At 43.0% G+C, this 27,871-nt stretch overlaps 1 protein-coding gene across 2 annotated transcripts in view; it reads right to left on the bottom strand.

Moving 5' to 3' along the window:
- Window positions 1-27,871, bottom strand: part of APBA1 (amyloid beta precursor protein binding family A member 1) — a 236,500-nt gene that overhangs the window by 73,114 nt on the left and 135,515 nt on the right. For both annotated transcript variants that reach the window (XM_069574109.1, XM_069574111.1), the window contains exon 2: window positions 10,426-11,685. In XM_069574109.1, the coding sequence (XP_069430210.1) occupies window positions 10,426-11,616 (1,191 nt within the window). In that variant the 5' untranslated portion in view covers window positions 11,617-11,685. The remainder of the gene's footprint in view (window positions 1-10,425; window positions 11,686-27,871) is intronic.

Raw genomic sequence — 27,871 nt, 5'->3', positions numbered from 1 at the left:
AGATAAATTAGACCAGATGAACTTAATTAGTATTTACACAGCATTCCATCCCAAAGCAGCAGGATACACATTTTCCAAGTGCACATGGAACACGTTCCACAACTGATCACATGCTGGACCATAAAATAAGTGGTGATAACTTTAAGAAAACTGAAATATCAATCGTGTTTTCCCACTACAATGCTACGAAATAAGAAATCAACTACAAGAAAAAGACTGTAAAAAACACGAGCACGAAAACATGGAGGCTAAACAATATGCTACTAAACAAACAACGGATCACTGAAGAAACTGAAGAAGAAATAACAACAAAAAAAAAAGTCCCTAGAGACAAATGGAAACAAAAGGATGATGATCCAAAGCCTATGGGACATAGCAAAAGCAGATCTAATAGGGAAGTTTATAGCAATACAATATTACCTCATGAAACAAGAAAACTCTCAAACAAACAACCTAACCTTATTACCTAAAGCAACTAGAGAAAGAACAAACAAAACCCAAAGTTAGAGGGAAAGAAATCATAATGATCACAGCAAAAATACACAAAGAAAACAACAGAAAAAAAAATCAATGAAACTAAAATTGATTCTTTGAAAAGATAAATGAAACAGATAAACCTTTTAGCCAGACTTACCAAGAAAAAAAGGGAGAGGGTGCAAATCAATAAAATTAGAAATGAAAAAGGGAGAAGTTACAATGGACGCCACTGAAATGCAAGTGACCATAAGAGCCTGCTGAAAGCAACTACATGCCGATCAAATAGACAGCTTAGAAGAAATGGACAAATTCTTAGGTACGATCTTCCAAGACTGAACCCGGAAGAAAGAGAAAATACGAACATCAATCACAAGTACTAAACTGACACTGTGATTACAAAACTTAAAAGAAACAAAAGTCCAGGACCGGATGGCTTCACAGGCAAATGCTATCAAACATTTAGAGAAGATGTAACACCTATTTTCTCAAACTATTCCAAAAAACTGCAGAGGAAGGAATACTTCCAAACCCATTCTATGAGGTCACTATCGCCCTGATACCAAAACCAGACAAAGACACCGCAAAAAAACAAAATTACAGGTCAATATCCCTGATGAACAGAGACACATAAACAGACATGCTGTATGATTAAAGGGATCATACACCATGGTCAAGTGGGATTTATCCCATGGATGCAAAGATATTTCAATATCTGCAAATCAATCAGTGTGATACACTACACCAACAAACTGAAAAATAAAAACCATATGATCATTTCAATAAACACAGAAAAAAGCTTTCGACAAAATTCATCACCCACTTAACAATAAAAACTCTCTAGACATGTTGTTCAGTCGCTAACACCTCAACATGAAAGTCATCTATGACAAACCTACAGCTGATATCACACTCAATGGTGAAAAGCTAAAAGCACGTCCTCTAAGATCAAGAATAAGGCATAGATGCCCACTCTTACACTTTATTCAACATAGTTTTGGAAGTCTTAACCAGAGCAGAGAAGAAAAAGAAATAAAAGGAATGCAATTTGGAAAAGGAGTAAAACTGTCACTATTTGCAGATGATGTGATACTATACATATAAAATCCAAAGATGTTGCCAGAAAACTACTAGAACTCATCAATGAATTTGGTAAAGTTGCAAGATAAAAAATTAATTCATAGAAATCTCATGCATTTCTATATGACAATGAAAGATCAGAAAGAGAAATTATGCAAACAATCCTATTTACCTTTGCCAACAATAATAATAAAATTTCTATGAATAAAAACCTACCTAAGGAGACAAAAGACATGTACTCTGATAACTGTAAGGCGCTGATCAAAGAAATTGAAGACGACACAAATAGATGGACAGATATACCCTGTTCCTGGATTAGAAGAATCAATATTATCAAAATGACTATACTACACAAGGCAATCTACAGATTCGATGTAAATCCTTTCAAATTACCAACAGCATTTTTCCAGAACTAGAACAAAAAATTTTTTAATTTGTATGGAGACACAGAAGACCTCGAATAACCAAAGCAATCTTGAGAAAGAAAAATGGAACCTGGAGGAGTCAGGTACCTTGACTTCAGACTGTATTACAAAGCTACAGTTATCAAAAAACAGTGTCATAGTGACAGAAATATAGATGAATGGAACAGGACAGAAAGTACAGAAATAACCCACTTTCCTATGGCCAATCTATGACAAAGGAGGCAAGAGTACACAATGGAGAAAGTCTCTTCAATAAATGGTGATGGAAAAACCGGTCAGCTACATGCAAGAAAAATTAGAACATTCTTTAACACCATACACAAAAATAAAATTAAAATGGATTAAAGATCTAAATGTAAGATAGGACAGTATAAACTCTTAGAGGAAAACACAGGCATAACACTCTGACGTAAATTGCAGCAATATCTTATTTGATCCATCTACTAGAGTAATAGAAATAGTAACAATAAACAAATGAGACCTAATTAAGCTCAAAAGATTTTGCACAGCAAAAGAAATAATAAACAAAATGAAAAGACAACCCACAGAATGGAAGAAAATATTTGTAAAGGATATTAACTGACCAGGGATTCATCTCCAAAATTTACAAAGAGCTCATGAAGGTTAATATCAAAAGGCCAAACAACCCAATCAAAAAATGAGCAGAAAATCTAAATACACATTTTTCCAAAGAAGACATACAGATGGCCACGAGGCATATAAAAAGATGCTCAACACTGCTAATTATTAGAGAAATGCAAATCAAAACTGCAATGAGGTGTCACCTCAGATTGGTCAGAATGTCCATCATCAAAAAGTCTATAAATAAATGCTAGAGAGGGTGTGGAGAAAAAGGAATCCTCCTACAGATGGGAGTATAAACTGGCACAGCCTCTAATGGAGAACAGTATGGAGATTCTTTAAAAAACTAAACACAGAACTATCATATGACTCAGCAATTCCATTCCTAGGCATATATCTGGAGAGAACCATGGTTTGAACGGATATGCACCCCATTTTTCACTGCAGCACTGTTTACAATAGCCAGGACATGGAAGCAACCGAAATGTCCATGGACAGATGGATGGATAAAGCAGATGTGGTGTATGTGTACACACACACACACACACACACACACACACACAGGAATATTACTCAACCATGAAAAAGAATGAAATAATGCCATGAAGCAACATGGATGGACTTGGAGGTTATCACACTAGGTGAAGTCAGAGAAAGACAAGTATCATTTGATATCACTTATATGCAGAATCTTAAAAAAATGATACAAATGGTTATTTGAGCTTATTTACAAAACAGAACCAGACTCATAGACTTAAAGAACTAACTTACGGTTACCAGGGTAGGTGGGGCGTGGGGAAGGTTCAGGGAAAGGGTAAATTGGGAGTTTGGGACTGACAAGGATCTCCTGTATAGCAAAGGGATCTCTGTTCAATATTCTGGAATAACCTAAACGGGAAAAGAATTTCAGAAAGAATAGATACATGTATATGTATAACTGAACCACTCTGCCATACACCTGAAAATAAACAACACTGTTAATCAACTGTACTCCAATATAAAATAAAAAACATTTTAAAGCAGTATATCCTTCAAAGATAAAAAGTCCTAATGAAATATAGATTTAAAATATTTTAAAAATATTAGGAAATCTCTCATTCCGTGCTTTCTGGAAACCTCCCACGTGCAGCCCTTCAGACTCCAGTCCACCCTGGGCTGGCCTGGCTGCTGCCTCGTCTTTCTACACAGCTCTCATCTCCTTCCCTATCATCACAGGCAATGCCTGGTCTCTTTCCTGTGTGGGAGTCTGTTTCCCAATCCCATCTTCTTTCTTGAGTTTGATTTACACTCCCATTTTGTGGGGAGCAATTCTTGAACAGCTTCCTGAGAAAAGGTGCCAGGGAAGTGAATTTTCTGGGGTTCTGCGAAACTGAAAAAGCCTTACTCCACCCTCACACTTAACTGGGTGTTGGCCTCCCAGTGTCCGGTGTTGCTTTTGAAGAGTATACCATTGTTGTGATTCCTAATAATTTGTAACCTGTTTCTCCCTCTCTGAAAGCCTGGAGGATATCCTCCTTCTCCCCTGTTTTGAAATTTCTGTAAGTCTTTTATTGTTCTAGGCACCTAGTAGAATTTTCTAATCAGGAAACTGTCATGTCCTTTGCCTTGAGGAAATAGCTTTTCATATTTTCTCCATTTTATCTATGTTCCTAATTCTTTCCATCTAGTGACTTAACTATTCTACTTCTTTGAAGATTTTTTTCTACTTTGTCTTCTTATCATCCCACTGAAGGATTTTAAAAATTCCTGCCATTTAAAAAATTAAATTTTGTTTGGAATGTCCTCTTTTAAAATGGCATCCTATTTTAATTTATGGTTCCCCATCTTCTTATCCGGTCCCATCACTTCATGGCAAATAGATGGGGAAACAGTGGAAACAGTGTCAGACTATTTTGGGGGGCTCCAAAATCACTGCAGATGGTCACTGCAGCCATGAAATTAAAAGACGCTTACTCCTTGGAAGAAAAGTTATGACCAACCTAGACAGCATATTAAAAAACAGAGATATTACTTTGCCAACAAAGGTCCATCTAGTCAAGGCTATGGTTTTTCCAGTAGTCATGTATGGATGTGAGAGTTGGACTATAAAGAAGCTGAGCACTGAAGAATTGATGCTTTTGAACTGTGGTGTTGGAGAAGACTCTTCAGAATCCCTTGGACTGCAAGGAGATCCTACCAGCCCATCCTAAAGGAAATCAGTCCTGAATGTTCATTGGAAGGACTGATGTTGAAGCTGAAAATCCAATACTTTGGCCACCTGATGTGAAGAACTGACTCACTGGAAAAGACCCTGATCTGGAAAAGACTGAAGGCAGGAGGAGAAGGGGATGACAGAGGATGAGACGGTTGGATGGCATCATCAACTCAATGGACATGAGTTTGCGTGAACTCCAGGAGTTGGTGATGGCAGAGAGGTGGACATGACTGAGCGACTGAACTGAACTGATCTTCTCTTTCTGACAATGTTAGTGAATGTTTTATAGTTTTTCCCAGCTCTAAGCACTGCCTTTATTTCTCCAAGTTCCTTTCCATTTGCTTTTTGTGTGTCTTTCATGTTAGAGATGTTCTTTAAATGTCCAGTGATCCTTGGATAGCCACTCATATTTAACAGAGGGTCCCCCAAAAGCCTACTGGAAGATCCATAAGCAGCAGTAAACTTCACTGTGGGGTGATCAGGTGGGGACCCAGAGTTTTGCTGGGAAGCTCCCAAACATTAGTAACTGAAGGTGTCTATTCTTGGGCCGTTTTGTTTCCTCAGAGAGGAATATTCTAATCTCTGGCTGGGGGGAGGGAGGGGTAAGTTCTAAGCCTGATGGCTAAGACTGCAAGACCTTCTCAGGCCCAATGGTTAGTGGGCCCTGTGTTCCATAAGGCACCCCTAACACCCACTTTCAGCCACAGCTAGTGTCCCCAGTTCCAGCACTTCTCTGGTCCACGATTTCTTTCCAGTAAGCCTCCCACCTTCTGTGGAGGCGAGGGAGGCATGGTAATCTGGTGGCACGGGCTGGAGAAGGGATCTGGAGTTTAATCTCTCCTATGACACAACTCCAAACAATCCTCTCTTCTTTTTCAGCCATACTCCTGCCATCTGAGATATCCAGTGTTTCATTCCTTAGCCTTTTAAGGGGCCTACAATACAAATCCTCACAGACACTAGGCAGAGTAGGGAACACAGAAACCTTATCAGTGTATTAGTGAGAACCCATCAGGCTATGCAGAGAAGGCAATGGCAACCCACTCCAGTACTCTTGCCTGGAAAATCCCATGGACGGAGGAGCCTGGTGGGCTGCCATCTATGGGGTCGCACAGAGTCACACATGACTGAAGTGACTTAGCAGCATCAGGCTATGAGGCTATGCTGTGGCAATGAACCACCCCAAATCCCCAAGGTTTAAAGCAACAAACATCGAGTCCTCTCTCACACTACATGTCTGCAGGGGCAGCAGGGAGCCCTGCTCATCAGTCGCTCAGGACCCAGGTGGACAGAGGCTTCCGCATCCCGTGACACCAGCACTTTCGCCCGAGGCTGCTCCTGCCTAGAAGCAGCTTCACGCTGCAGCCTCCCACTGCCGTGTCTCACCCGGAGGGGATCAGGGGGGCAGGGCAGTCCTCCCTGGGCTGGAACGCAGAGAACAACTGGCAATACGGGGTTGGGGGCACAAATGTCTACCGCAGCCAGCCACCACTTTGGTGTTCCAAAATTTTGTTCTCACCTGCTGCCATTTCCTGTCTCCTGGCACTTTTGGGTTTACATATTTTCACTATTTTTACTGTCACTTTAGCGTAAAGAGCAAGGAGAGATAAACACCAATTCAAACCACACAACACACAATTCCAAGTAGCCCAAACGCTGCCATTTATGATGTGTGCTTGCCCCTACCCATGTCTCTGATTCTACCACGACTCTGTTCTTTACTCAGAGTGAATCTGCTGCCTAAAGAGAGAGGGGCTCAGCTCGGTGCCCTGTTATGACCTAGAAGGGTGGGAAGGGGGTGGGGGTGGGAGGAGGCTTAAGAGGAAGGGATATAGCCATATGTATAGCTGATTCACTTTGTTGTAAAGCGGAAACTAACACAACATTGTAAAGCAATTATACTCTAATTAAAAAAATTTTTTTTTCTTTTAGAGAGAGAGATGGGTAGACTATGGGACTTTCGGAACTAGTCGTTCATTAACAACATTTTCAAGAAGGGGACTGGAAGGTAGTTCTCAAACATATACCTGGAAAAGAGCCTTTACTAGAAGCAAAACATTTATAAGGTACTTTTTTTCAGAAAACAATTATTTCCACTCACTGCTGAGCATCTAGTCTGTATTCAGTAAGTCCTTGCTAATGAGCAGTTCTATTTTCGCATTCTGTAGGATTCAGTAGCAAGCAGATGTCAGTTTCCTCCAAGTAAGAGAAAAATGCTAAAGTTCTGAGGGAATTAAAAGTAGTGTGAAGAACAAATTTAGCTATCAGCAGGTATCTCTGGCAGGTAGCAGTACAGGTGGTTTTTATTCCTGTCTATTTGCATCACTGCGGTTTCTGATGATGTTATTTTGAGAATGCACTGCTCCTGTAACAAGAATTCCAGCGCCCCTTCCCCAGGCCTGTTGACCATAACCAGAGTGGGAGAGACCATTCCATGAAACCACACCCATGTTAATATGAGATTTAGCTAGGTCTCTAATCCACAGGGGCTTACATGGAAAAACTACCCACATGATACTTGTCTTTTAAATCAGTGGTTCTTTTTTTTTTTTTTTTAAACATATTCAAGAATCATAGGGAAAATGTACAAAACAAAACAAAGCAAGGAAAACAAACCCAAAGAACAGATCACTGGACCCCACCTAAGGTATTCTGGTTTGGAAAGGGAAGGTAGTAATGCCATTTTTAACAAGTACCTTCCAGAAAGACTTCAGGCCGCAGTGCTTTTAATAGTGCTTTTCCATTTTCTACAACAGCATACATGAAATGAGCACTCAGTAAATATTTTTTGATGCTGAGGTGGAAACTAACAGAATGTATACACTTGTATTTCCCCCATAATAATATCAAAGAGGTAGCAAATGAAGGGTTTTCCTATGGTATGACAGATGAAATGGAACCCACAAATTCAGACGGTTTAAAGACAACTGGTGGATTACTTGAAGGCACAGGGTTTTGGGTTTGCTTTGTATTAACTATTAATAACTCAGAAAGCCCTATTCACCAATTTCTTGGTGTTAAGTTGAATTTCTGACTAGATAGGATTCTGAAGCATCACCAACTATTCTAAAATCAACTCTACCTTCTGAATGAAACAACTTGTAAGAGGGTTGTTTTAGTAGTTCAAATGGATAAAAGCAAGCCCCCAGCCCTAGTGGAGGGTATGTGGTGGGTTCATCATCAGGTTGCAGGGACCAGGTGGTGCATCATCATCATCATGCAGGGACCAGCAGGTCATTTCATGGAGCTGGTATAGGTGAGAAAGCTGAAGGAAGAGGCCAGCATCTGTACCGAATGCTCCTGTGGCTTTTTCCCAATAACTTTCCAAGTTTCTAAAAGGACTTAGAACCTGTTCTCCTGCCAGCTCCCTGCTTTTAAAAGCCTGCTCCATTTCTACTACATCTGCAAAAATGCTAGCTGCACTTCATCCCTCCAAGCCAGGAGATACCCGCAGAGACTGGAGGTCACTCAGAATTCCGCATAGGAGCACACCTGTTTTAAACTGAATGTGAAGCATGGACTACAGAGGGGAAACACTGAGGAGGCTGAACTGACCCAATGCCGCCCCCTGGCTGGGGAGGATGCAGATCCTTTTCCAGCCTGTTCCAACCCTGCCTTAAAGGTGACTGAATCAGCTAACAGCCTTTGTTGAAATTTCACTTAAGTGTTAGTTGCTCAGTCGTGTCCGCCTCTTTGCAACCCCATGGACTCCTATGGCCATGGAATCCTCCAGGCAAGAACACCAGAGTGGGGATATTCCTGATCTGGGAATCGAACCTGGCTCTCATGCATGGTAGGCACATTCTTTACCATCTGAGCCACCAGGGAAGCCCAAGATTTAAAGGTGCCTGTGATTTAATCAGCTAACAGCCAATGTTGACTGTTACTAAAATAGGAGGCAAATGACATCTCTGACCTGCACAGCCTTTTACCTAAAAGTAAAATGAACAAACAGCTTCCAATAATGGTTTCTCACTCCAAAAGAAATACTCAGAAATAGATAGGTGCAGTCATAAAATGCAGAATTAAATGAAACCAAATTTAACCTCTTGACCCTTCTTTTACTCCAAGCTCCCATTTTAAATGAAAGTGCTTAAAAATTATTCAAGAGAATGGAAAAGTGAGAGTCAGAGGAGAAAGAATCTTCAGAGTCAGGTAGTGGGGGCAAAGGTTAGCCTTCTTGATTTATTTCTGAGTAGACTGTGACACCCAAGCTTGCCGAGTTATCAAATTTCTTGGTTATTTCAAAAATGGAAAGTGAAAGGCCGACGAGGCAGCAACAGCTTTCCGTAGCTCTTCACAAGAAAGTAATTTCAGTTCAAAAGCATGTCTTTCGTGACGTGAGAAGCTCCTTCTGGTACCACCAGAAATGAAAACTAAGTCACAAAGAAGGGGAAAAAAAAAAGCAAACAAACTGTAGACATCCTTTGGCTGGAAAGGGCCCAGAAGAATCTCCTTGATTTCCTCTAAAAAGGCCACTATTCATCCTAAACCTTTAAGGGGTTGATTTAAGACAGTGGTTCTCAAATTGTGGTCCTGGGACCAGCAGCCATCAGCATCACCTACCAACTTATAAGTGACAATGCTGAACTTAACATGAGCCCTGAGATCCCAGAAAACAGCAAAGGTTAAAGACCCCTATCCTCCCATTTCCTTTGTGAATATGCCTTATGCAAAGAACCTCTTTCTGGTAAGACTTGAGTAACTCACAGGCGCCCCTTTGTTTACCTATGACAAGGCTAGACACAGACCCCTCAAATTCCCATTCTTTGCCTGAGAAATGATTAGCTGAACTGATTAGTCAAAACAGAATGCTTATTAACCAACCTTTGATTAAGCTTCTCACCTTCTTCCAGGTACCTGAACTTTTGCCAGTTTACCGCCCCTCCTCACCAAACCCTCCTGGGAAAATGCTGTTCTCAGATTAAAACACTATCAAGGGCAGTACGTTCAAGCCATGCTTCATCCCACTTCCTCACATCTTGTCCTTTCAGGCCTTGCTTACTCCTACCTACGAAAGAATCCTCTTTTGCCTAACCCTAGGCTGCAGTCCATGAGGTCCCGAAGAGTCGGACACGACTGAGCGACTTCACTTTCACTTTTCACTTTCATGCATTAGAGAAGGAAATGGCAACCCACTCCAGTGTTCTTGCCTGGAGAATCCCAGGGACAGAGGAGCCTGGTAGGGGGCCGTCTATGGGGTCGCACAGAGTCGGACACGACTGAAGCGACTCAGCAGCAGCAGCAGCCCTTGCAGATCCCACAGTTCTGCTACTGCAAGAGTTCTTGTTACAACAGTACCTTCCCAATGAAGTCTCTCCTTCCTCAATCCAGACTTGTTTTTTATTTAACGTTAGAAATAAATATTCGCAGGCCCTACCTCAAATCTAAGTGCGAAACTAGGGGATGGAAAGCGGTGCGTCTGGAAATCAATTTCTGAACAAGTGCTCCAGTAACAGTTTGAGAACCACTGATTTATCGCAACCTCTCAGCACTTAACTCCTTCCCACCTGGTTTTCGCTCACCGGCTCTTAAGCGCAAGCTGTTTCTGAGCATGCCCAGAGATCACTTCCGTCAAGTCATTTCTAATGACAAATGACGCCACCCAGCGCCCGTCTCCCCACCTGGCCGCGCGTAGAGCTGAGCGAGCCCGAACCCGCACACACTTACATCGCCATCCACCGGCCTCTGGTCGTCACAATCCCTGGTGGGACTAATGTCCTGGCGCATGACCCAGATGGGCTCTTTGGGCTCGTCGGGGGTGTAAGGCGAACGGATGGTCCTGGTTTTCACCTCCTCGATGGCCTCCTTGATGTCCTTGATGGCCAGCGAGATAGCATCCCTCTTCTCCTTGCTGTATCGCTGCACCGCCTCGCCGCCTGGGGCCCGCTGCTGCCCCGCCGGCGCTTGCAGCCCGGGGCTGTCGGGGCGGCCCCCGCCCGGGGTGGGGGCGCGCTCCAGGTCCTGCTCGGCCTCGGGCATGTCCTCGGCCGCCTTGTCGAGGCTCTGCGAACTCATGCTCTGCTTGACCTCGGCCACGATCTGGTCGATGTCCTCCTCCTGCTCATAGCTGTCCATGCGCGGGTAGGGCGCGAACTCGGCCTCCTTCTCCGGGCTGTCGGACTCGCCGTCGGAGCGCTCGTCATAGTGGTGCAGCCGCGCGCCCAGAGCCTCCTGGCGGTAGGCGGCCGCCTCGTCGCGCTCCTGCTCGTACAGCCGCAGACCGTCGCGCGCGTCCAGCTCGGGCGCGTCCCCAATCTCCTCGTACACGTGCTCCTGGAGGCCCCCGTAGTCGGCGTAGGGCTCGGCGTAGGGTTCGTCCTCGCCGCGGTGAAAAAGCCGGTGCGTGTAGACGTAGCCCGAGTAGGCCGCGTTCATGGCCTCCTCGTGCTCCAGCGAGTGGAAATGCAGGTGGTTGGGCAGCGCGCGGCGGTGCGTGGCCTCGGCGTGCTCGGCCTCCGCCTGTTCAGTGTACTCCTCGGCCTCGGGCCGGTACTGCACAGCGTACGCGCTCTCGTCGTCGGGGTCCTGCGCGCGCTCGGCGTCGTAGCCGTCGCGGGCCGCGGCGATCACGTCGCCCTCGGCCGTGTCTGTGTGGTTGTGGAAGCCGCTCTCCGTGCTGGCCGAGCGCGCCAGGCACTCCCCACGCTCCTCTTCTTCCTGCTGCTGCTGCTGCCCAGGCTGGGCGCGAGTGTCTTCGACGGCGCGCCGGCGCCGGGGGCGACCCGCATAGTGCTGCTGCTGCTGCTGCTCCTCCTCCACTTCGGGGTGCTCCAGGTCGGCCTCCACCGACTCGTTCACTTCCCCGCCTGCCGCCTCGTCCGTCACCTCCACCTCCGCGGCCCCCTCCAAGTGGTTCATGGTGGGCGTCGGGGACGGCTGGGAGAGAGGCTGGGCCGGCTCACTGCGCTCTCATTTTGCTCCACCCGGCTGGAAAAACAAGAAGGGGGAGGGGCTATTACGTGGTTCAGACTGTAGGCAGAAGCCGAGTACCAAGATAATCATAAAAACAGCTGTTATTGATCTCGTCTGAATCGCGGTCAATTAAAAAGTGATTGCAAATTTAGGCTCAAGCTGACAGCACATAGTTCATCATCTTCGTAGCACGTGTTGTAATTTGTAATTACATGTCTCCTTGTTTCATTGCTTACTGGCTTTCTCTCTTCCCCACCCCTCAGACCGACAGCCTTCTGAGCCTTTAAGTTCCCCACCGCGCTTACTATTCAGGTTCTGTTTCTGATGCATATGAATAGAGAGTACTACCAAATTGAATGAGCCAATTGACACATTTTCCATCTGCTAAGGGATAAATCTCTCTAAATTAAACTAGGATCCTTGATACTTTAGAAACTATTTTTTAAAATAAATTTCAAGGGAAAAAAGGGCTTTCCTGGTGATCCCGTGGTTAGGACTCCGTGCTTTCACTGCAGGGGGAAAGGATTCAATCCCTGGTGGGGGATCTGGGATCCTGCATGCTGCGGGGGCCAGGGAGAAGGAGTATTTCAAGGAGGAAAAAAGCCGTGGGATGTTTTGAATCCATTGCTGTCAGTACAAATATGCAGCCATTCTGAGGGAGGCTTCAGCCATCAATGGGTTCTCATCCTGGCATTACTGGCTCTGTCAACTACCGTTAAGTGGTTTAATTTTCTGAACCTCCACCATGAGACTGGACTCATTTCCTGCGGCAGGATGTTAACAGCTACTATGCAGAGTAAAAAGGCTCCCTGCTCAAGTAGTTTGGGAGATGCTGACTTAAGTTGACTTTCCTTGTGAATATGCAAGGAGAGGAAGATGCAGGGTGCAGGGGTTACCCAACTTGTCTGACTGGGAAACACCTTTTCCCTAGAGGCCAGAGTTCTGACGACTGCACTTAAAACACTAATATTCTAATTTCTAATAGTCGCTCCCTCATACACCCTGGATCTAAAATTCTTCGATTCTGTAAGTTAGCATTATAGCTGACACTTTATAACATGCTAACTTCTTTAAAACACGGGTAAGTCTCTTTCCCTGTTTCCAGCGGGACTTGTGACTGCAGAGGTGGCTTTGGTTTCAACCACTCTCAAATTCGGTATTTGGTAAATTTAGTATTTTGGTTTCTTTTTATCCAAAATAGCTTTATAGCATAATCTGCATACAGTGTATGGGAATAATTGCAGGGGATGGAAAGAGCAACAAAAACAGGCAGGATCCCCATGATTTTAATGCAGTTGTGGTAAATGGGTTCAATGTGTGTAAACTTTCCTTAGTGTCCTTTTGGGGGGCTCATTTTACAAAAGGACAAAATTGGGAAATGAACTCTTTAATGTAAGAGCAGAAAGCTCCAGGAGGACCAGGGACATCTAATGGACTCTCTAATATTAGGATGCATTATATTCTACTCAACTCCCACCGTAAGGATCGCAATTTCCTTCAAGCACTATAATAGCCCCAGTAGTAAAGGAGGCCATTTTGGAGCTGCCAAGTTCATCTTAAAGCAGTAGTTACCATCTTTACCCCCTTCTTTGATGGATCCACCCCTGACTAACACTCACTAGAAAACAATTATGGTTTAGCAGAGATGATCAATCCTTACTGCTCTCCTCCTTGACAAGAATCCCACTTCACACAAATTAGACCCATTCTTCTTTGAAAAATTGTGGCTTCCTCTTATTTAACCCCTGAGAATGTGCCCGTGTCCCCTGACTGTGGACAAGGTATAGGAAAGTTTTCTAAGTACGTATTTCTGTTCAGACCAGATGGATGGTTAATGCACATAAGAGGCAAATATTGGTGCTGACAGCACCCAGGTTTCATGCCTCCAGTGGTGCATGAAATATACAAAACAAATATTCAATTCCATTCAAGGCATGGACAAGAACAGTCTATCCAAGTTTTCCTTATAAGGACTCTCTGGAAAAGACAACAGATAAAAACCACACTCACGTTGAAATCTAAGTCTGCTGAGAACAAAGCAAGCGTTCATAATGGAGGGATGCGAAACATGCCAGATACTTCCCTGGGTACTGTTACCCTGCAGTGTGTCAGCTGTGTGTAGTTACAGATGCAGTGACCACCATCCAAAACACATGAGCAGGCCAGCAATTCATAATAACCATATGCAGAACTGACCAAAACCCCACTTTCAGTGAAAATGGCACTTTCTTTTCTAGCCTGATGAAAATCTATTGATATATGTATCAAAAAGAGATTTTAGTTTATTCTGGGTTAAAATCATGTCTGATCAGGAAATAGTGCTGTCTTATAGAGCACTGATTGATCCACAGACAATGCGATTTCTGTGCATGTCCATACACTGAGTCATGTAAAGAAAGTGACCAAAAAACAGTTATTTTGGGGAAAATATGTTAAACTAAGGTAGTTTTGATACACTGAAGCTTTCCTTTCACTGGGCGTATGGTCCTTATACCCCTTCCCCAGCTTCAGGGGAATGTTCACACACAGAGTGAACCATCCTGGTTTCAAGAATATAGTTTGGGTTATAGTGTTGGCAGCATGTTAATTAATAACAGGCATCAATTTGAGGGATTCCCTAGGACAAAGGCAACTACCAACTTTTAAAGATGGAGCTGACACTGGTGGTCAGGTCCATCGGTAGCACACAAGAGGACTGTTCCCTATACCTTGGCAAGTTTGCTTATTTAAAAAACCTCACTCAAACTGTTTTCTTTTTCTTTTTGTTAAGAATCCCAGGTTATTGTAGGATTATATTATTGGTACCACTTTTTTGAAAAGAAATTTGGCAAGATGAATTAAAATCTTCAAAAGGTAATATATGTTCGCTCCAGTAATTCTACTTATAGAAATCTCAAAGGAAAAATGCAGATATGGACAAAGATATTTCTCATGCTATTTGCTTAAAAGGCAAAGATAAACATTAAATATTAAGCACTAGCATTAAGTATCAATAAGTACAGAGCTAATAAGTACAGAGCACTTTAGCATATTGCAGTCCAGGAAGGTGTGGGGGGACCTTCTGGCTGGGTAGCTCCACCTGGAGTTCCCATGGCACCCAACCTCTACCTGCCACAGCTGAACAAAACATGCCTCCTCAACCTCCTTCCCCATCCCAGCTCCCAAACCTGGCACCCCACCCCCACCCCCGTATTTCCTGTACAGGTGAATGGCACCACCAAGTTCCCAATCCAGGAATTACTATTGACTTGTCTCTTTCCCTCACCTCCTTCCCCAAACTGATGACCAAGTCCATTGCCTTAACAACTCTCGCATCATCCCTAGTGCCGCTACATTGTCTTGGTCTCTCTCACCTACAAAATTATTTCCTTAACTAATTTCTCAGTCTCCTCTGATCCATCTGTACGACTGCTAACCTGCTCATCTTTCTAAATACAGACCTGAATCCCATAACCTTATTTCTTAAACTCTTCAGTGACCCTCCTCTGTGTAGTACGTGGTGAAAGTGCTTAGCTATCTACCACACATTACTAGGCATTTTCCACACAATGACTTATTTAATCCTCCCACTAGCCTATGAAGAACGTACTCTCCTATTGTCTTTACAGAGATTATTGTCAGCTCTTTTAAAAATGAGGGAATGGAGGCAAGTGGCATTAGGTGATTGCCCAGTGCTGCACCTGGCAGGACTGCTGTCTGATCCATACTCTCGGGCTCTAGGCTCTGGGTGCTGGAGTCCTACTCCTGATGCTTCATCAAACAAATGAAGCCACATCTCTCCTCCAGCCTCATCTTCATGCTTCATCTGTATCCTGCAGTCTAATACCCAGAGTCCTGACACTGACCCTAGCTGCCTTCCCTATCCTAGCATATGTTTTCACTTATAATTTTTTGCTGGTGAATCTGTCTTATCTTCCCCAAAGCAAGGGGAAGTCACTTCCTACCTAATGAGTGTCTATTACATGTCAGCCTCCGGGCAATATTCTGGGCATAAAGGCAGAGTAGTGGCCGAGCTAGAAAGGCTGCTCTGTTTTTGCGAAGACCCCATTCTAATGCATGGGGGTGAAGGGGAAGGAGAGGGGGAAGAGACAATGATTATGTTAATAAATAAATCAGATAACATCGGAGAACAAAAAGTCTTATGAAGAAAATGAAACAGGGTAATGGCAGAGAAACTGACTGAGGAGAGAGGGTTATATAGAGGCCAGAGGAAGTGATTTTGGAGCTGAGGCCTGAATGATAAAGAAAGAGCCAAGTAAAGATCCGAGGGCAGGGCCTTGAGGTGAGAAAGGACTTGCTGTGTTCAAAGACAGAACTAACGTTTGTGAACTGAGTAAGAGATGATGTGCTAGGAGACGAGGGTGGAGAGATGGGACGGGCCAGCAGGGCAGGGCCCGGTACATCACGGCAAAGCTATTTCAAGTGCGCTGGCATGCTACTGGGCTTCTCTGGTGGCTCAGATGGTAAAGAATCTGCCTGCAATGCAGGGTTTGACCTAGGTTCGATCCTTGTGTCAGGAAGATGCCCTGGAGAAGGGAACTGCTACTCACTCTAGCATTCTTGCCTGGAGAATTCCATGGACAGAGGAGACTGGTGGGCTACAGTCCGTGGGCATGGTACTGGGGAAGGTTTAAGCAGGGGAATAATAAAATCTGATTAACCCTTCCCATCATCCTCACTGGACTCTATCTAAATAGAATATCATAACAACTGTTGTTCTGAGTAGCAATTCTTTATAAATATGAAATCCTTGAGAAAAGTGTGCAGGTCATTTATGTTTGATTCCCCAGTGCCAAGTACAGAGGAAACATAGTAGGTAGTCAATAAATTGTTAGTGATTAAAAAGAAAATAATTATCTTCCCACTTTTCAATATCAGGGGCCTTTTGGACATTGCCATGCTCAGCCTTTTGAGAACTCATTTCTTCTTTCCATCTTGAATCTCTGCTGCCCTCATCCACCCCTGCAACCTTCTCTACCTTCTTTTGATGCTTTAAGTGCCCAAAGAACTCCAGTGATTCAACATTTGCCTGCATTTGAGGGCGTTGATCCAGTAGTAGGCACTGTGCAAGGTGGGGGGATGCAAGTTTCTAAACCATGGTCCCAGCCTTCAAGGGCAGACAAGCTTCAGTAATTGTAATACCTGGTGATGAATGCAAAGCAGAAACAGGTCCAAGCTACAGAAGGAAGCTAGAGTTAAAACAACCACCACTGCATCACCTTTGTGAATCATGTAAGTGCTGCTGTTCTTATAGGCTCTGGAATTTCACAGCTCATAAAGTCCTAGGAACTAAGGCTTAAGTGATGACTGCTATTATCTAGCCAGAGTCCTTGATTATGACCCATGTGCCTCCAGAGGCTGGGGGTAGAGGGGAGGAGTTACAGCTGGTTGAAGAAAATCCCTCCCCTTCTACAAAAAGGCTGGGTGACCTGGATGACACAGGCAAGGCAGATCCCTCTGCAGGCACGACCATGTAACATGAAAAGGAGGTGCTGTGGCATCTTGGCTGCAGGAGTCAGGGAATCCAGGTTGTAGTGAAGCACTGGTGGCTTTCTGGCTCCTGGTTCTAGAATGTTCTACAGCTGAGTTGGAAAAAGTGAATAAAAGGAGGGAATCCATTGCAGCACACCATTTAGAAATGAAGCATTTCATGATTCAGCAGTTGAACCCAGGCAGCTCATAACGTTAGCTGAGGCTCATGTTGGTTTGGGATGAAAAGAAGGGGAGGCTATAAATTACTTTGGTTGATCTGTCCTTATGTAGTTGTTAAGAAGGCTTTCCAATAGACTGTCCCTTTTAACACATTCAGAAGTAGTTTTAGTAGTTCAGTAGTCAGACTGAAGACAAAATGAAATGTAAACAGTAGCAAAAGGAATGACACAGGCTTGTTAATCTGGAGAGCGCTGTGTGTGTCGGGGGAGGGGTGGAGCAGTGATGCAGTTGTAGGGAAGACACACGAAGGTGGAGGGGAGAAGAAGAAGAAAGTCTGCACTGGCCATTCTTTCCTCTGAAAAAGCTAGAATGAACAAAACGATTTCATTTATATAAGTTTTTACACTTTTGCATGTATTTAAAGTATAAGAGTACAACTGCTTCTCATGGACTTAATGAACACTGCTGGTCTTCCCCTGCTGGAGTTGGAAGGGAAGTCCTATATCTTGGGACTGCATGCAGGCAAGAGTGCTCAGCTGCTCAGTCGTATCCGATTCTTTGTGACCCTATGGACTGTAGCCTGTCAGGCTCCTCTGTCCATGGGATTCTCCAGGCAGCCTGTCCTAATCCACCTGCACACACACTGTTCCAGTCAACATGACGTCTGACATCAAGCCATTGGAGGGGCCGTCGCTGACAATGAGACTGTTATTGATAATTTCCATAGAAACAGCTTGCCAAACAAGATTATGTCCTATATGTAATGTAGACACACACACACACACACACACACACACAATCGGCATAGGTTGGGAGATTAATGGTTTTCATTCAAGGAAAAAAAAAAGATGAGAGAATAGGAATACCCAGGTATTCTTATCTACCTTCCCTACTGTATAAATGGGTTTCCCTTCCATGAGTGAAACCAGTCATGAAACATCTACTATGGAATCCAAAGGACATCAAGAACCCCACTCAAATCATCAGCTTTTCTAAACAAAACACATCTATTTATAAGAGTAACATAAAGGACAGAAATATAAAAGACTAGAATTCATTAAAATTTAATCTCCTTTGAATCATCCAGAAATTAAATTTAATGATACCGGGAGCCAAGATGGATATGGAATACACATTTCACCTTCCTAAAATCATTGTCAGTTTAAACAAGCTCACGTGGTCAGAAAAAGCCTCCTCACACAAAATTATCTTGCCTCAACAAACTATTATTTTGTTTTCTCTGATATCCTTGTGCCTGAAGTTGTGAACTATGGCTTGGCAGATTGTATTGGTAATGGTTTCAGGGTGAGCTGAGTACCAGATGTCAACCAGGGTGAGGTCTCTGTGGTTGGAACTCAGGGCTGTATCCTCAACCCTGTACAGCTTTGATGAAGACATGGGGGTTGGACATCTTCCATTTCTCTCTCCAGATTCAGTTTGCACCTTCCCTTCCCTACTCTGTTCCCTGCAAGGCTGGCCTCTTTGGGTTGCATCAACAGCTCCCTATTCCTCTGGCTTCTGGTTTGGGTTTGGCCAATGGAAAGCTCTGGTGGATCTTCCCCTTTCCTGATCTTCCATTCAGGGACTTGTGTTCTTTCTCTGTGGACAGACTGCTCCAATGTTGGCTGCCTCACCACCTTAAATACTCATTTTTTGGGGGGATTAAGAATGCCAATGACATCTGGATGGCCACTCATTGATCCCTTAGAGATAGTGGACTGCCTGCTGGACTACATGTCTGACCATACTGTAGCTGAATTTGCCTTCTAGGACCTGCCCAGCACAGGTTAGTGGGTCCTGGGCCTTCTCAACAAGCCATGGTACACTCGATACTTGCATGTTTCAAGGCCACTGCCATTGCTCAAAACACTTTGGGCACTCCTTTACAGGAACAACTTTTGAATTTAATTTATGGGGTTTGAGGTTACCAGAAAATTGTTCTCAATATTCTAATATTTAGTCATATTGACTTTTGACTTTAAAGGATTATCCCCCACCTTATTTACAAGAGTTGGCTATAAATGGTGCTTATTAGTTTTCAAATACCAAGTTTATCCCTAATAGATCTTCCTGTCACTCACTATATTTAATGAGCTATTTTAGTGGTTAAGGGGCTTCCTAGGTGGCACTAGTGGTAAAGAACCCACCTGCCAATGCAGGAGACACAAGAGATGCGAGTTCGATCCCTGGGTGGGGAAGATCCCCTGGAGGAGGGTATGGCAACCCACTCCAGTACTCTTGCTTGGAGAATCCCATGGACAGAGAAGCTTGGTGGGCTACAGTCTATAGGATTACAAAAAGTCAGACAGAACTAATGTGACTTAGCAGGCAGGCTGGCAGGTAGTGGTTAAGAAGATAGGTGTGGGTGAAAGACTGCCTGAATTTGCATTCTAGTTTTATCTTTCAACTTACTAGTTCTTTGACTTTGAAGGACTTAATCACCGAAAATGCTCTCATTTTACCATTTCTAAAACCAGTATGTGTGCTTAGTCACTCAGTCGTGTCTGACTCTTTGTGACCCTATATATTGTAGCCTGGTAGGCTCCTCTGTCCATGGGGATTCTCTAGGCAAAAATACTAGAGTGAGTTGCCATGCCTTCTTCCAGGGGATCTTCCCAACCCAGGGATCAAACCCAGGTCTCCTGCATTACAGGTAGACTCTTTACTGTCTGAGTCACCCAGGTAGCCCAGTATATGAGTGAGTGTTAGTCGCTCAGTTGTGTCTGACTCTTTGTGACCCTACATACTGTAGCCCATCAGATGCCTCTGTCCATGGAATTCTCCAGGCAAGAAAACTGGAGTGGGTTGCCATTCCCTTCTCCAGGGGATCTTCTCAACCAAGAATCAAACCTGGGTCTCCCACATTGTAGGCATATTCTTTATCATCTGAGCCACTCATGGTTACTGGGTAATACAAATTTATATATATATATATATATATATATATATATATATATATATATATATATATAATACTTAGAACAATGTCTGATATGTTATAAGGGTTATTTAACATCCATTACTGCATTTTCTTACACACTATAGTTAGTATTGAGCAGACACTACAGCATTTTTAAAAAGCAAAATAAGTTAATATAAATGACTAGGGTACATGGTTTACTTACATTTATTAATATTACCTTTTCCTAAATAAGGCTATATAGGGGTGGAAAACATATAATTAAGCTGCTGCTGCTGCTGTCGCGTCAGTCGTGTCTGACTCTGTGTGACCCCACAGACGGCAGCCCACCAGGCTCCTCTGTCCCTGGGATTCTCCAGGCAAGAACACTGGAGTGGGTTGCCATTTCCTTCTCCAATGCATAAAAGTGAAAAGTGAAAGTGAAGTCGCTCAGTCGTGTCTGACTCTTAGCGACCCATGGACTGCAGCCTACCAGGCTCCTCCATCCATGGGATTTCCCAGGCAAGAGTACTGGAGTGGGGTGCAATTGCCTTCTCTGAAGTTAAGCTACCTTTAATCAATTTTGAAACAGGCTGGATATAAATAAATCCATCAAACAATCACAAATGCTGTACTACATGTAGGCCAATAAATGTGGTGTTTTACATGCTGCTGCTGCTGCTAAGTTGCTTCAGTCGTGTCTGACTCTGTGCGACCCCGTCCCTGGGATTCTCCAGGCAAGAATACTGGAGTGAGTTGCCATTTCCTTCTCCAATGCATGAAAATGAAAAGTGAAAGTGAGGTCGCTCAGTTGTGTCCAACTTAGCGACCCCATGGACTGTAGCCCACCAGGCTCCTCCATCCATGGGATTTCCCAGGCAGGAGTACTGGAGTGGGGTGCCATTGCCTTCTCCGGTGTTTTACATACTATATTTCTAACCTTCACAACAGCCTCAGTGGGAATTATCTCCAATTGCTAATTTTGAAGCAGAAGCTAAGGTAGTTTAAATAATTTGTCCAAGGTCACTCAGAGCCAAAAGTGAAGGTAGATCCCTCTGGCTTTTTGCTGTTCTTCCTATTACATTGCACTGCACTCATAAAGTGATGTGATTGATTTTTTTTAAACAAACATCTAAATTAGTATAATCCCTTTTGAAACAGTCACCTTGGCAGACTCTATACTTACATGTTCCAAGGGCACTGTCTTTGCTCAAAATACTTTAGCCACCCCTTTATTGGAACTGGTTTCCAAGTTAGTTTGAGGTATTTGAAGCTACCAGCAAACTGTTTTCAATATTCTATAGTCATATCCAGTCACATCTGATGTTTGACCTCAGAGGGTGTCATCCAAATTTATCTTCCACTTAATTACAAAATTTGGCTGTGAGTGCTGTTTGATGATCTCCAGATACAAATCCATCTCTAAAGAATGAAGATATGCGACAGCCAAGATTATTAAAAAGACTCTGTTTGGGCTCTGAAATCTACTCCAATAGAGGGCTTTAAATATTGTTTTGGCCAATGGCCACGTTTTTCACATCTGCTTTTATCCTTGCAGAGTAAACAGAGGAACTGAGGCCATTCTTGTGTGATGGCTACAAAATCAGGTTCATTATTTTCATCCACCTTGAAATCTGTATAATTGTGGCTAACACTAAACAGGCAGGAAAATTAATTCACTCACTTGGATGAATTTAGTCACTCTGACCTCAAAGCTCTGATCACAACCCAGCCTTTGATAAAAGAGAAAATTCTGAATGGATGCAGATTACTTGATTGTCTGGCTCTTTGTCTAACACTCCAACAATCAAATCATTCATTTATCATTTTGGTTTCAGTAAAATGCATGAAAGAAGCTTAAGATAATCATGCAAACTCAGAGGGAAAATCTTGTCAATTTTATAGAAAACTCAAGGGACATTGTCTGGAAATCAAAGCTGATTAAATGTCTATCTGCATTTTTGGGAAATGACCCTGGTACAAAATCAGACATAGCCACATAATCCATATTGAGTGCGGGTTACACAAAATTGGCATTTTCTCTCCATTATAATCCCTCTTTTTCATGGCCCATACATAACTTCCTTTCCTCACCCTCCCCTGCATTTACTATCTCTGTGGTACACGACATTCACTTCTGGGGTGCTAATCGCCAGTTGCAATCAACTTGAACCATTTTCCTGGTATTTCTTTTCTGTTATTATACAGAAAGCCATGGACATACCACACTTTCATGTTAAACACAGTAAATCTCTAAAATCAGTTCAGCCATGTTAGTTTTCAGAGGCTCATCACTTCATCCCGGAAATGGGAAATACTGGCTCAGGATGAACTGAACAGTAATTCATTAAAATATAGTCCTGCCTTTGAGAGGATACTATCTCAAATTTACCGCTACTACCACTTTTACAAATTATTTAGCTCATGAGGAAGTCAGTTAACTTGCTTCTGTCTATTCCCTCAAGTTTTCTGTAACTTCCTGTAACATTTTCCTTCCCAAAAATTAATGCCAAAATGTCAGCCACAGTCCTAATTATGAAGCTTCAAATCAAATTCTTGTCTCTGACGTTCTTTTTATTCACGGGAAGACAGCATCAGGTATTCTGGCCACTATCCTCAGACATTTTTTCTGTTATGCCTCATATCTGATATGCAAGGGTTACAATAAATGATTAGAAACAGCTGTATCCAGGAAGGATAGCTCCCTGACAATTCAGCTTCACAACACCCAAAGAACAAGAGCCCATTAAGCAACTATTAGGTGGCAACACTGGTGCTGACTTGAATTTGAATTTGATGAGCCAGAAATCTCATATTGATTCAAAGCCTGGACAATCAACTCTCTCAATTGAGTCACATTAGCAAAGTTAACAGGGAAAAAACCATAAAGTGGGGAAAGAAGAAACCACTTTCTCTTAAAAATGATTCACGGATAATCTAGAAACTCTTGAGAGTTCCTTGGACATGCTGGCTAGAATGTAAAGAGGTAGAGTATCTAACTCTCAGAATTTCTAGTTTACTGATTTCATTTAGGTCCCAAATATAGACCAGTGAAATTCAAACAGTTTTTTTAGGATCCAGAGACTTTTAGTCACCTCAAGAGAATTCATGAGTTTCTCCAAAAGGAATTATTTTTATTTTATTTAAAAATTGGACTTCCCTGGGTGGTCCACTGGAAAAGAATCTGCCTGGTAATGTAGTGGACATGGGTTCAATCCCTGGTCCAGGAAGATCCCACATGCCACCGGGCAGCTAAGCCCGTGTACCACAACCACTTTGCTCTAGACCCTGGGAGCTGCAACTACTGAGCTGGTGAACTGCACACCTAGAGCCTGTGCTCACGAGAGAAGCCACTGCAATGAGAAGCCTGTGCACCTGAAAGCCTGAGCGGTAACAAGGATCCCGCACAAGCAAAAATAAGTAGATAAATAAAATTTTAAAATGATGTAGATTTTACTGAAGATTTCAGAGGGAAGACTGAGGTGAGATTCTACACTGCACAGCACACCCATTACCCTTCCAAAACCTCATCGATTAATTTTCTGTTGTTAGCTATAGGGTTTCCCTGTCTTGTGAATTTTCCCCTAATAGTCCTGAGTCTTTGTGGTTCTTATCCCTCTCCTCTGGATCATCACAGTTCAGTAGAAACATATTGAAAATCACATAGGTAATTTAAAAAATTCCAGTAGTCACATTTTTTAAAAAAAGGTAAAGAATGTACCATTAATTTTAATAATATATTTAATCTCTAAAATAAATCCAAAATATTATCATCTCAACATATGCCCAATATAAACAATTATTACTAAGACAGTCTGCATTCTTTTTTCCCTAAGTCACCAAAATTCAACGTGAATTTTATACTTACACACATATCAATAGCCCTGTGTGTTCACTATACTGTACAACGCAATTCTGGATCTTCCTTTCAGGCTTCCTAAACTCTCTTCTTTTGTTGGAAAATCTAACTGTGTTCAAGCTCTTCCAAAAGTACATAACATCACCCTGTTCAACAAACGAAAGACCTTCCAGTTATCAGAATTTTCCCTCCAAATAACAGGAGATTATGAACAAATAAATGAATGAGTAAAAAGCCTGCTTGTTGTTGTAACCTGGAACGAAGTGTCCCACACCGTCTTGTTTTTGGTCTCTCGAAGGAACTGGTCCCATGTTCTTTCCTCCCCTGATTTTCAGTGCTGTCCTTTAATATCAGACCTCCGTGTCTCTGAGCCCAGTGTTGCGGTACTGCTCCTCTCCTCTCTCCATCACTTGCAGCCTCACCCTCCCTTTCCCCTTCTGTCCTCCTCACTGGCAACCATGAGGCTCTAGCCACAGCTAACCCACAGCTCCCTGCTCTTCAGCACCTCGGGCTCCTGCTGCAGAGAATAACAGAAGCTGCTCGAAGATTCCTCAGACAGCGAGGCTCTGGGAGAGCCAAGTAAGAACAGAGAGAGCCCTTTTTGCTCACCTGGAGGAGGAGTGGGAAGAGTAAAGAGAACCCCAGGGATCAGGGAACCAAATCAGAGGTAGTACAGCACAGCAGTTAAGAACCTACCCGAAGTCACATTGCTAGGTTCAAGTTCAGTTCCAACCCTCACTAGCTACGTGACCCTGGCCCAATCACTTAACTTTATGCGCCTTAGTTTCCTCTTCTCTAAATGGGTGTAATAATAGCACCTACCTCACAGTATTGCTGGTGATGTGTTAATGTAGCACTAAGAACAAGAATAAAAAATATACTTGTTGACCCACAGAATGTACAACACCAAAAGTGAGTCTTAAGGTGAACTGTGGACTTTGGGTGATAAAGTCGTGTCAATGTAGGTTCATCAATTGTAGTAAGTGTTCTGCTCTGCTGTGGGAGGTTGTTAGTGGGGGAGATTATGCATATGTGTGAGACAAGGTACATGGGAACTCTCTGTACTTCCCACTTAATTTTTCTGAGAACTTAAAACTACTCTAAAAAATAAAGTATGTGAAAAATTCCATCACCTAAATATTTATTAAATATGTATTTAATATGTAATTTATATAAAATATGTATACTTTATATGTATGTATAATTTCTATTGTGCATGCTCAGTCATGTCCAACTCTCTGTGATCCCATGGACTGTAGCCCACCAGGCTCCTCTGTCCATGGAATTTTCCAGGCAAGAATACTGGAGTGGGTTGCCATTACCTGCTCCAGGGGATCTACCTGACCCAGGGATCAAACGCGTGTCTCTTGTGTCTCCTGCATTGACAGGTGGACTCTTTACCACTGCACCACCTGGGAGGGCATCTGGTCCCATCACTTCATAGGAAACAGAAGGGGAAAAAGTGGAAGCAGTGACAGGTTTTATTTTCTTGGGCTCCAAAATCACTTTGGATGGTGACTACAGCCATGAAATTAAAAGATGCTTGCTCCTTGGAAGGAAAGCTATGATAAACCTAGACAGCATATTAAAAAGCAGAGACATCACTTTGCCAGCAAAGGTATGGCAAAGATATAGTTAAAGCTATGGTTTTTCCAGTAGTCATGTACAGTATGAGAGTTGGACTATAAAGAAGGCTAAGCACTGAACAGTCGATACTTTCAAAGACTCTTGTTGAGAAGAGTTGAAGTGTTGGAGAAGTGTTGGAGAAGACTCTTGAGAGTCCCTTGGACTGCAAGGAGACAAAACCAGTCAATCCTAAAGAAAATCAGTCCTAAATATTCATCGGAAGGACTGATGCTGAAAGTGAAGCTCCAATACTTTGCCCAGCTGCTGGAAAGAGCCGACTCATTGGAAAAGACACTGATGCTGGGAAAGATTGAGGGCAGGAGGAAGAAGGGGGCGGCAGAGGATGAGATGGTTAGATAGCATCACTGATTCAACAGATGTGAATTTCAGCAAACTCCAGGAAACAGTGAAGGACAGAGGATACTGGTATGCTGTAGTCCATGGGGTCACAGAGTCAGACACGACTGAGTGGACAAATAAAGAAGAATTCTATCTGTTTATTTGTATATGTAATTATATATGCATACATGTTAAAATTACTTCATATTATATATTATATAAGCAAAAATAAGATGTATAATTATATATTATATGTGACTTATATATAAGTAACATAAATATATAAAATATTTAAATATACCTAACATAAACATTGTATTATCCCAACCCAGGGATCCAAGCGGGGTCTCCTGTATTGTAGGCAGACTTTTTACCATCTGAGCTATAATGAGTGGCTGCCATCATATTATATAGGAATATATAAATAAATACACACACATACATATATATATATATACATATTTTATTATTTAAAATATGCTAGCAAGGCTGCTTCATTTTAACAAAACTACCCCACTATCCCTCACTAAGCTTAAGTGATATGGTTGGTCACCACTCTGCCACTGAGCTATCCATGTCCCAAGTCGAAGGCCCAGTGAAGCTGGGTGTGGGTGGCAGGAAGCTGACTGGCACAGAGAATCACCCCCTGGCCACCTGGCTCAAAGACCACCCTGTGATGAGTGGAACTGCTATTTCTGGAGCCTCTACAAGCCAGTGTGCAAACCCTGGGCTCTGGCTCACAAAGCGCCTGCTCTGACATTGGCAGTGCTCGGCTCACGTTTGCTTTGTGGCTTCCCAGTGCTCCACTGTGACCAAGCCTCATTCTTCCAGTTTGCACTCTGGTGAGCTGTTCTGCTCGCCCACCTCACAGCAGCCCCCCTCAGCTCACAATAGCAGACCCATCACAGCCATCTAGTTCCGACTCAGGAAAATTACACTTGTGAGCAGGCAAGCTGGATACAGCCAATGATTTGCACTTACAAATTCTTACCACTATTCCTCATCTATAAAATGGGTCAATGAAGGGTAACTTGAAAGTATCTACCAATATTACCACTCTGAGGCATTTATGTATATATCCATATGCAAGTGTATGAAATGACTTATGTACAACTCTATTTAAATTACTAAAGCATAATCTGTGTTCACAAAAGGCTAGAAACAAAACAAATAAATTTTAGATAGAATGCTATAAAACACAGAGTGGTTTTTATGTACAGATAATAGAAAGAACTCCCTGATATATTAAATTAAGCAAGGTCAGAACAGGGTCTAATGAGTACTGTGCTATACGCAGAGGAGGGAAAAGAATATATATGCGTGGCAATCTCTAAAATGACAAAAAACTAGTGCAAGTACTTATTTCTTTTGGGAGGTGGGAGGATGAAGAATGAGAACTGGACAAATGGGGGACTTTTCATGACATGCCTTTCTATACTTTTTAATGTTTGAACCATGAAACTATGAAATCTGTAATGAAAATAATACCTGCCCTGCTTACCCTATAGGGATGGTGATGGCTTTATGAACTGTAAAGTGCCTGGAAAAATTGATCACCCTGTCTTGCTGAGGAGGGTTTGTGGTGGGGATAATGAGCTGAATCCCCATAAAACCTTTCTTTTCTGGAATCAACCCACTCCAGAATTCTTGCCTGCAGAATTCCACGGACAGAGGAGCCTGGTGGCTACAGTCCATGGGGTTGCAAGGGGTTGGACACGACTGAAGCGACTTAGCACGCACGCACACACTGATGGAGATTTCTCACCATGAGTCTGCTTCCTTGCTACCACGCTGTGTCTCAACCTTGTTTCTCTTTGAGCCTCGCT

The sequence above is a fragment of the Ovis canadensis genome, chromosome 2, assembly GCF_042477335.2.
Source record: "Ovis canadensis isolate MfBH-ARS-UI-01 breed Bighorn chromosome 2, ARS-UI_OviCan_v2, whole genome shotgun sequence".
Lineage (NCBI taxonomy): Eukaryota > Metazoa > Chordata > Mammalia > Artiodactyla > Bovidae > Ovis > Ovis canadensis.
The sequence above is the reverse complement of the archived record's forward strand: the minus strand, read 5'-3'. Positions and strand labels throughout refer to the sequence as shown.